Source organism: Venturia canescens, chromosome 11, assembly GCF_019457755.1.
Source record: "Venturia canescens isolate UGA chromosome 11, ASM1945775v1, whole genome shotgun sequence".
Classification (NCBI taxonomy): Eukaryota; Metazoa; Arthropoda; class Insecta; order Hymenoptera; family Ichneumonidae; genus Venturia; species Venturia canescens.
The window spans coordinates 2,930,515-2,941,942 of NC_057431.1; the positions used below are offsets into that span (position 1 = coordinate 2,930,515).

Genomic DNA, 11,428 nt, shown 5'->3' on the forward strand with positions numbered 1-11,428 from the left:
ACACACATCGAAGGTGCTTCAGACCCACCCAACAATTCCGCACACACATCGAAGGTGCTCCAAACCCACCTAACGACGATTCCGCACACACATCAAAGGTGCTTCAAACCCACTCAACGATTCCGCACACACATCGAAGGTGCTCCAGACCCACCCAACGATTCCGCACATACATTGAAAGTGCTCAAAACTCGCTCAATGATTCCGCACACACATCGAAGGTGCTCTGTGCGCGTCGTCGCGAGTTGGCTACCGCCACACAAAAATGGTGATAAAAATTTTAAAAAACATTTGCCGCGGTTGAAATTTTAGGTGTGATCTTGTTTTAACTTCTTTTTTATGTGTGTTTTTGCAAAAGCTGGGTGTTCAAATCGAAGTGTCCCTTTCGGAACTATATCCGCAAACGCAACCATCAACGGGGGGTCGGGGGGGGGGGGGGGGGGGGCGAAACCCCCCGCGGGGCAGAGCCCCCGAAAGAACACATTTAATTTGCAAATTTTTTTAAAACAATTTAGGTACCCCAAATAATATAATACGCAAACTTCATGTCTCTCATTTTCCCCCCTCAAAGGCCGAGTTCCGATTATCTTTGTTTAAAAAAGTTTGCATGGTCAGAATTAGCGACCACAAATAACATACATTATAAAAACGCTGCAATTTTTAAACCACTCTATCACCCCCTTAATGGTCGAACTTGGATCTTGAGTAAATAAAAAAAAGTCTGATTTTCGATGGAATATAGACGCTGTATCGTCAGAATTAGGGACCACAAACATTATAATGCTTCAACTTTCAACCCCCTGTTTCACCCCTTAAAAGGCCGAATTTCGATTTTTGTCACTCTTGAAAAAAGTCTTATTTCGGGCCAAATATAAAGACTACATAGTCAAAACTTGGGGCCACAGATATCGTAATACTGCCAAAAATTTACTTATTTTGGATAATTTTGTTAAGTTAGTTAATGAGGAATGGACTTTTCTGAAGTATAGACAGTGAGAATTAAACGGTATTTTCCAAAAATATATTTCTGTAGAGTATTCTATCAAAATTTTGGTCGAATAAGAGCATGAGTTTTGAACATATTGTTATGCCAGTGATATGTGGGATTGCACTCGGGTCATTCCCTACTGTTAAATCATGGTAATGCGTGAAAAACGTTTGGTTCAAAGGAACAAAACGTGGTCAAATAAATGCAAAAGTGACGAGTACATCGGATGACGAGTGGAAAAAAATTCAAAACATAATGGTATGTAAAAAAAATTACGAAACCAACTGTAAATAATTTCAACAAAACAATTAAGAAAAGCTTTCACAAATCATGAAAAAATATTATATTAAAAAAAATAGAAATCTGTAATTATATTGTAAAGGAAAAAAATAATTCAAATAGGACGTGAGAAATTCATTCTTACGGGAAGCACCCGGAACTTAAGAAAGTTCCAGTGAATCAAAAAAGTTACCATCTGAGTTATGTGCAGCACTACAATTTATGGCATCAATCGGAGGATGAGTATTTTATTAGTATATAATACATCCATGAAAAAAACTTTAAAAATATTTTCTTTTTAAATTGTCAAAAAAATGATTTTATAAAAAAAAATATAGAACAATTCGAAAAAATTTTCACAAATCTTGAAAAAATATTATCTGTAAAAAAAACTAATCTGTATCTACTTTTTAAAGTATCAAAAGAATCAAATAATAAGTAAAAAATAAAAAACCGAAAAATCGCGCTTGAAATCATTTTGGAAACCGATGCCTCATTCTTCTTATTTGATTTGAACAGCTAAATCAATTGAAAAAAATTCTATCTAATTTATGTGCAGCATTAAAATTTATTATATCAATTCGAGGCCAAGTATTTTCTAATGAATTGAAAAAGTTACCACTTGAACTACGTGCAGCATTAAAATTTATGATATCAATCGGTGGACAAGTATTTTATTAGTAACTCCAAATTTTGACATTATTAAATTCTTCTAAGAAGCTTTTCAATCGAAAAAAATCACATTAAAGCTAGTCATTTCTTACTCTATGGTGGCAGAGACTTATAAGAAAATCGACTCTTCTCAGACTTTCAGGATCCTCTGGTATTATTCACAATATTCGACGTCAGTAGTAAGGCTACGCCGGTTCTGGCTCAAATGGCGGCGAGGGGGGAGCGGTGTGCGGGGAAGCGCCAGGGCCAGAGGGGGGCAGCGAAGGGGGAAGTCGCGCGCCGTAGGGCCGTGTGTGTGTGTCGCACATATTCTCGCGGCCCTTGAAAAAGAAGGAGAGATAGAGCCGATGGTGAGTGTGAGAGAGATGGAATGAGAAAAATCGTGTTAATTTATGACCAGTGCGTTACGGATTTGTCTTCGCCTCGGATGCTGATAAGGGAGGGGAGGGGGGGGGGCATAACGAAGGGTCTGCCGTTGGAAAGAGAGGTGTGAGAGAGATAGAATGACCGTAGAGAGCAAAAGCATGAGAGAGACGGAGTGAACGAGAAAAAATATTCTCTAAGAGTTTTGAACTCTGGGTGTATGTCGAGATGTAAACATTCAGTTTGAAATGCCATTGATTCGTCATCGCTCATGTGCGGGCCGGATGGGGAAGGGTCTGCAGCAAAATTATTCTACAATAATTCTATAAGAGGTCTCAAGATTTTTTTTCGACATTTTGTTGTGTTTTTTTTTTTTCAAGACTTCAGTATGAAAAGTATTCTTAAGATGGATAGATGTGCGAGTATGTATGCGATCCATCCGTTGAAAGAACATTGGATGCTGACTAAAAATGAACTCGAATCAATTCCTAAGATTCTACTCATAAAATATTATGGTAAATTCATTCCATCGCTATGGGATCGATTACCTGAACATTTGAAGAGTGATAGTGAAGTTCAGTCTTATCAATATTGTCACGATCATTTTAATCCACCGTGGATGTCGACTCATATTGATGCTCTACGACCAATACGTCGAGAGTGTGAAAAATGTTGGATCATGGAACAACTAGTGAATATTTATGCAATTTATTGTATACGGAGCCCTCGTGAAATGACGGCGGAAGAACTCCTCATTATATCACCACCAACGTTCAAGAAATATTTCAGTGACTTTACGGATGTTTTGTGGGAGCGTTTTTCATATTACTACAAATCCGACGTTGAAATTCAATCGTTGCGTCGATGCCATGATCATTGGAATACGTCTTCGATGGAAGATCACATTGATGCTCCGGCCCCTCTACGGAAAAATTGTAGAAAATGTCGGGAGAGGGAGGACATGCATGAGGTAGAGGGGGAATAACCCTAAAAATTCAAGAGAAATCGAGAGCAACGTCGTCGTCAGTTAGCTGCTGCATTAGTTCGAGAGCAGATGAGAAAAAAAATCACTCTTCAAAAATGGAGTTTACATCTTTGAACAAAGTTGCCACGCTGGAAAACAACATACCAACGAAGAAGCTGATTGAACTTGAGGTCGGGACTGATCATCCAATTCATCATATTCGATCGGTGAAAACGAAATTTGGAAAACGATACATCGCCAACATCGGAGGTCAATTCATGGTTTTTCTACCGGGGAGACTTTCCGAGGCTTTCGACCAAGACGAGGATGAATTCAAAAAGCTGTTGGAGGCGGCTCAAGCGAGAGAACTCTACATGGAAACGTTTGCCGACAAGTGGAGTAAAATTTTGTTCAAACATATTCCAAAATCTTCGTGAAGAGAAAAAAAAATGTATAATTGTGATCATTATTGAAAAATCATACTAATAATAGTAATAATAATATGAAATATTGTAGACTAATTGGAGGAGGAGGAGGAGGAGGAGGAGGAGGAGGGCTTGCAATAAAAATATGGAAAAAGTCTCATCGTAGAAATGTTTTGTTTATTTGAAAATCCCTCGTTCACACAATGCTAGATATACATATAACCAACTTCTGAGCGATTTCACATTCGCATTCGCACAATTGTATTTCGGATTGTTATGGTGATGGTGAGGACAATCGAGGCGACTTTTCGGCAACTTCTGCAACGATGGGCAGTCCAGAGTCTCCATATCGATAATTTCCGATGACAGATCCAAGAAATTCTTCAGCCACAAAGACTTTTCGCTCCCTTTCACGTATATAGCACGAGCTCGTTGTAAGATTGTTTGAATGATTATTTTCGCTGTTTTGTATGGTAGACCCTCATAGTCCCATGAAATCCCGTGAACATTTCGTTCCAACCATTTGTTTGTTATTTTATATTGACCGGGTAGCGCGTCCCAAGTACATGGTGATTTGAAGAACAGCGTTAGAGGTTTATAAATTTTGTCGTTGGCTCGAATAATTGATATTTCTTTCGGGATAAATTCATTGCGTGAGCCCTTAAAACCCTGGAGATCAACGATAAAGTCCATCAGGACTGACGATTAGTAAAATCATCACCATGACTTTATACCAATTTTTTCACCCCACCACTCACAGGATTGTATTCAACGATGCGATCGTGTAGAATGAGACAGTATGCGCATGTTTGAGCAGGAATATTTGTGCTTGTTTCAAATTCAAGGCGTACATCAACAGGCCCAGACTTGAGAGAATCGTTCTGCTTCGAGCAGTCAACCACAATGAGAGGAGCATATTTGAGAAAATCCGTTTTTGTAAGCCACGGTTCGGCCTCCTTATTGTAGTACATCGGTTGAAAGTTTGTATACATATCGTATAGTACTGCATACTGATTTTGCGGTATATTCAAATTCATGTTACCATAGGGATAACATTGTGAATTTAAGTATAATTTTACATCGGTAACATTGCAATGATCAAAATTGCTCGCATTTTGCCTTTTAACGCTCTTTCATCCTGTTTGGAACGCCAGGATCACATATCGAGGTTTTTCCAGCTGTGTGGATGTCTTGACAGACCACACGTGTTTCGATGTCGCTGGTAACATTGGATATTCATACAATTCCCACGTACGAAAACTCATTGGAATTGGAGTATCTTTGGTGATGAATTTCAACAGTTGAATTTTCCGTTTATCTGCCACGGTGACGTATGGAACGAGCCATTCAATTTTTCGTAGTGTAATTTTATAATCTTCAGCGGCTGCTTGAACTATTGCATTATCATCGGAACGTGATCTAGTCAAGATCAATTCGTGTTTTGCATTCACCACCACTTTTCGATAATCTTCAGCAAATCCCAGCAGCATGCTCAGTGGTATGCATACGTCAAAGTTGTCTGCTACGTCTACAATTTGTTGAGTCTCCTCAACATCGAGCCAACCGGTGTTCTCAAGCATTGCACTTCTCGCCGACGAATGAGATGTATCAAGAGACTCGGTAGAGTCTCGGGACAAGTACATTGACAGCCCTGTCGTCTGCTGGCCCGAGGCTCTTGCCGAGTATACTTTCTCTGAATAAAACGATTCGCCATGGTGGGGGTAAAATTGGCAAGTGATTTTTTTGAATTACCGAAGTTATGAGTCATCTGAGGCTTTGAAAATTGAACTTTCAGCTAATTAAGAAATTCTCTTTCGATTGCGCCCAAAATCAACACGATCGGTGGCGTAATTGCTGAGAAAAAACTTTGCACGGGCTCAAGATTATGCAAAAGTTACTGACACATCACGAGTTCGACGTATACGTATACGCGTTTTGACGTAGTTAGTGGTAGTAGAGTTGTTGCCTCTACGCATTCTGATTGGCTCAACGATGTCGGCTCCTCCAGCTGCTAGGCCGACCGCGGGTGAGGCTCAAGTGTTAGAAGGCCTAAAATAGCGAACAGGCATTCTGTATATCTATATATGCGTTATACAGAATGCCTGTTCGCCATTTTAGGCCTTCTAACTATTGAGTCTTACCCCGACCGCGCTCAGACTCCGTGAATATTATATTATATATAAACCATGTGTCAGTTTTCGATCATCGTATAAACAGAGTTTTGACACTATGGAATGCGTGTGGGATAAATAAAAAAAACTTTCGTCATCTAACGAAGTGCATAGTATTAAAACCTGTGGAGTGCTAAACTAAACCGGTATAAAAGCAGTCGCGTAAATGTAGTCTGTGATCTGTGTGTGAAAAAGAATAAAATAAAAATGAAATGCATGTCGACGAAACTTTTTAAGATTTCATTAATTCGTTTGACTGAAAATAAGTTTATCATTTATATCATTTGTAAATAGGTTATATGATATCAATACATCGATACGCACATCCGAAACCACCTGAAACTTGTTTTCATACTGAACGTCATTTTGACAGGTGAGGTTATAATCCCCAAAGTGCTGTTGTGTGCAGACTCTAATTAATAAATGAAAATGGTTAGTGAAAAGTGGTTAATATTTATTTTGTTATAACTTGTGGTATACTAAACCGGTATAAAAGCGGCCGCGTAAATGTAGACTATGATCTGTGTGTGCTAAAAAATATAAAAAAATGCGCGATGCATATGTCAACGAAACTTGTCAAGATTTCATTATTTCATTCGATTGGAAATAAGTGTCAACTGAGATAATCTTTCAATTAAACCAGAGTTCGCGGAATATTGTCCAGTGTAAATATATCATCAGTTGCGTGATAACATATCATATGTAATTGTTGCGTGAAGGATCTGGTGTTGGTGGGGAGAAAATAAATGACACAATGCGTAACGGGATAAAAAATGTAAAGAGGTTTTATTGCTCGCAGAGTAACGTGGACAGTATGCCCACGATTGAAAGTACACCCGAACCGATGCAGATTACCCGAGTGAGAAGAGCCGGTCAACGTCGAACGAGGCTCGTTCGACGAAGCTACGAGGAGCGCTCGAAGCGTGCTTTCGCGTGCCCGATAGTTATCGTGAGAAATACCCGCAATCGATGAGAGAAAAGTCCGAATGAGTAGCCCAATTTGTTCCCGTGAATGTCCTGAAGATATTAAGCGAGGTATTTTTGGTGAAACACCGTAATTACCGGAGAGATTTAGCCGAAAGTGAAACTTGTACCGAGAAGCACGTCAGCACGCTGAACGACCGGATCTAGACTAGTCAATCAATATGGAGATCGATGAAGACGCGCCGTGGGCATGCGCCACGCGTCGCGTCGACCACACCCGAATTGTTTGTCCAGTACGTGCTGACCCCCCGCGAGAGCGTGAGAACTAGAGCACGAAAAGCCCATTGTCTCACGTTTCCCGAATTCCCGAGCCCGCGAGCTAGCGACGCCCGCGGTGGGGCGAGGACTCGAGCCCGAGAGCGCTCGCCGGCACCGAAAACTCGTTAATTCCCGAACATTCCGCCCGCCATCGGCAGCAGTGCTGTCGATTAATCTCCCGGATGAATTGGCAGGACCGCTAGTTTGGCGATCGGCCTCTTGAGTGTCGTGGTCGCCGTCTTAATGGTGACGACCCGAATGAGCCCGTCCGGTCCCGGATGAACCTCGACCACCCGTGCCAGTGGCCATTTGAGCGGAGGTAGACTCTCGTCAGTCAGCAGCACCATTGTACCAACCCGGATTTGGTGAGAGGGGTGATGCCACTTGGAGATGGATTGCTGCTGCTGGAGATAACCCGATGACCAATGCTCCCAACAGTATTGGACCCGTTCCTGGATGAGTTGCCACCGTGCCAGCCGAGTGAGGTTCACATCCCGAAGTGATGGCTCAGGTATAGCCGTGAGTGCGTCCCCGATGAGGAAGTGCCCGGGGGTGAGCACGGAGAGATCGTCCGGGTCTTCCGAGAGTGGTTGCAGCGGGCGTGAGTTGAGCGCAGCCTCGATTTGCGTAAGAAGAGTTGTAAGTTCTTCGAACGTGAGGCTGGTCTCCCGAAGCGTCCGCCGAAGGTGAAACTTGACCAATTTCACCGCTGCTTCCCATTTCCCGCCCATATGAGGTGCGCCCGGGGGGTTGAAAACCCACTTTGTCCCGTCGTTGGTCAGTAACTGCGCCAGCTGTTGCGACTCACGAGTCCCGCCGTTGAAAAGTCTCCGTAGCTCTGCATCCGCGCCTTGAAAATTCTTTCCGCAGTCACTGTACAGTGTATGCACGTGACCCCGTCTCCCGGTGAAACGGCGGAATGCAGCGATGAATGTGTCAGTGGTGGCGTCAGTTACGACCTCGAGATGCATCGCCGAAGTGGTGAAGCAGACGAAAATGCACAGCCAGCCTTTGTAAGTCTTGTGCCCGCGTCCCCGCCAGCTCCTGAGAGAGACTGGCCCGGCGTAATCAACGCCGGTGAATAAGAAAGCCCGTGCTGGAGTGACCCGTGTTGAAGGCAGCTGGCCCATGAGCTGCTGTGCCCGATGCGCCCGAAAGCGCGCGCAATGCACGCATCGCAGTATGAAGGAACGAACCGGGGCCCGACCTCCGATTATCCAGTACCGCTGGCGCAGAAACGCCAGAGTTGCCTGCGTCCCCCCGTGTAGCGTGCGCGTGTGAGCGTCCAAGATGAGTAGACGCGTGAGTGGTGAGTCCCGCGGGAGGATGGCTGAATGTTTGCTCTCAGGTTGTAAGGCTGAGAGCTTCAACCGTCCCCCCACCCGGATGGTCCCGTGAAAATCAATAAACGCCGTAAGTCGTGTGAATGGATGCGACTTCGGAAGCGTTTGACCCGCCGAGAGAATCTTGAGCTCCGTCGCGAAGTAGGCCCCTTGAATTGCCTTGACCCAGTATTGTTGTGAGTGTTCCAGGTCTCCCGGTGTGAGGAGTGAGCCCGATGAATCCTGACCCGCACCTTTCAGGTTTGTAAGCGCCTTGAAAAGTAATGAAGTAATTCTCAACAGCCTGGTGAGGGAGGAATACCGATGAATGAGGTCGAAGACCGGTGAGGGTTGCGTTGAGACAGTGAGCGTAAGACCTGGCCGCTCTTCGAGCGCCGCTGAATCTGCCGTCCCGGTGAAATGAGTTGGCCAATGTGAGGATGATTTGACTAACCAGTGTGGCCCGTTCCACCATAATTGAAATTGCTCGAGCTGAGAGACGGTTAGTCCCCGTGAAGCACAATCCGCCGGATTGTCCCGCCCGGGAATGAATCTCCATTGACCCTGAGGAATGAGCTCTTGAATTGAGGATACCCGATTCCGAACGAAATCCTTCCATCGTGAAGGATGAGAGGTGACCCATGTAAGCGTGACTGTGGAGTCCGTCCACAGATATACCCGCGAATCCCGGAGTTGCAACGTATCCCGAACGTATTTCGCGAGTTTGGCGACCAATAACGCGGCGGCGAGCTCTAACCGCGGAATGGTGAGCCGTTTGATCGGCGCGACTTTCGTTTTCGAGCAAACCAGCGCGGTTCTGGTGCTCTTTCCCGGACCCGTAACCCGAACGTACACGACCGCACCCATTGCCAACTGTGAGGCGTCAGAGAACCCGTGAATCTCGACGGTGGAATCCGAGGTCATGTTGAGCCACCGCGGAACCGCGATGTTCCCGAGGTGAGCCAGATCGTGACGAAATGTGACCCATGATTTTCCGACCTCCGTGGATACGGGGTCGTCCCAAGCGAGTTTTTCCAGCCACAACCGTTGTAGAAGGATTTTTGCCCGAATGACCACCGGTGAGAGGAACCCGAGAGGATCGTAGATCTGAGCAATTTCCGAGAGTATGACCCGTTTGGTAATGCTTTGCCCGCCCGTGTACGGAAGTGAGGTGAATTTGAAGACGTCCGGCCCCGGAAACCATGCGAGCCCGAGAACTTTTGTTTCGCACTCGTCGAATGAGCGTGAATCCTCCGGACTCGACCCGAACCCCAGATTTGTGAGTAAGGCCGGACTGTTGCTCTGCCATTTTGCCAGCGGGAAGCCGCCCGCCGTGCAAATCCCGATGAGATGTCGCGCCTGGGTGAGAAGTTCCGAAATTTGGTCAGCCCCCCCGTAAATATCGTCCACATATCGCCCCATTGTAAGAGGAGCGACTGCGGCCGGATATTTCTCCCCTTCGTCTGCTACCAGTTGGAGTAGCACCCGTACCGCGAGAAACGGAGCTGACCGTGTCCCGTAGGTGACTGTAGTCAGGTGATAATGAGCCGTGTTCCCGTTTTCATCCACCCAAAGAATTCGTTGTAAATCCCAATCGTCCCGGTGAACCCGAATTTGCCGAAACATTTTGACTATGTCAGTCGCGAAAATGAATCGGTGGCGCCGTGCCCAGAGGAGAACATCCGAAATGTCCCGTTGTAATTTGGCGCCCGTGTGCATGAGATCGTTTAATGAGGTCCCGGAATCCGTGTTACACGACCCGTTGAACACTACCCGAAGTTTTGTCGTCAAGACCCCGTGATGAGGGAGATAATAGACCCGATCCCGACCGACTTCGTCGTCCCGCACCCGCGACATGTGCCCGAGGGACTCATACTCCCCGAGAAATGTGTCGTAAAGTCCCTTGTAGTGAGAGTCCCGGTCGAGCTTTCGTACGAGCCGATTGAGGCAAGCGTGCGCCGTATGAAACGACTGGCCGAGCTGGATTGTGGACGACCGAAGAGGCAACCGAACGATATATCGACCCGAATTGTCCCGAGAATGTGTAGCGACGAAGTGAGCCTCACATTCTTGCTCTTCCGGTGTGGGATCCGATCCGAACTGCACTGGCACCTCCTCTTGCACCCAGAATTGCGCGAGGAGGTCCTGGAGAGCCTGAAACCCGTGATCGACAGCGGCATGCTGCACCCAACCCGACGAATTGTGAGCTTCGTTGCAGGGCCCGAATATTGCCCACCCGAATATCGTATTTTGGGCGATGGGTTCCTCAGGAGACCCGCGTCGAATTTGAGACCGTACCAATTTCCCGTATGCATCTGCGCCCAGTATGAGATCCACCGCATCCGGAACCGAGAAATCTGGATCCGCTAGAGGAATACCCTGTAAATGAGGCCAGTGGGGGTGCGAAATAGAGAATGAAGGCAGAGTTGGCATTAACTTGGGGATAATGAATGCTTTTATTAAGAGAGAATCTGTGGTGTGAATTGAGCGAAGTGTGCATGAGACCATCCCGCGAGTGTGACCCGATGAAATCCCGCCGATCCCGATGATTGAAATAGAGGAAGATTCCCGACGAAGTTTGAGCCGCTGAACGAGTTTGTCAGAGATGAGGGACAACTCGGACCCCGAGTCCAGCAGCATTCGTACCCGATGAGCAGCTCCGAAGTTGGTGATGAGAAGCGCCTGGCTCGTCGCCAAGAGCACCGCTGGTCGTGCACTTCCCGTAATCGCGCAAGTTAATGCCGCCGTATCTCATTGAGAAGTACCCGATGTTGACGCGCCTGCGTCCCCAGAGTTGGCCTGCTGGCCGCCCGATGTTGAGGGGACTCCCGTACCCTTGGCTGCATCCCCGTATTTGGACCACCCGGTATGAATCATCGTGTGGTGTTTGCGCCCACACTCCTTGCATCGCGTAGTGATGTTGCACGCGTTGACGTTGTGCCGGCCCAAGCAGTTGAAGCACAGTTTGAGTCTCTGTACTTCGCCCCGACGCGCCTCTGGAG

The 11,428-nt window shown here is 45.9% G+C and overlaps 1 protein-coding gene across 1 annotated transcript; it reads right to left on the bottom strand.

The window, feature by feature from the left end:
- Positions 1 to 7,274: 7,274 nt before the first annotated feature.
- Positions 7,275 to 11,181, bottom strand: LOC122418344 (uncharacterized). Its single transcript, XM_043432490.1, has 2 exons — positions 11,050 to 11,181; positions 7,275 to 10,805 (listed from the first exon to the last, which is right to left on the bottom strand). Exons 1-2 carry the CDS (start codon positions 11,179 to 11,181, stop codon positions 7,275 to 7,277), a joined length of 3,663 nt encoding a protein of 1,220 aa, XP_043288425.1.
- Positions 11,182 to 11,428: the final 247 nt, after the last annotated feature.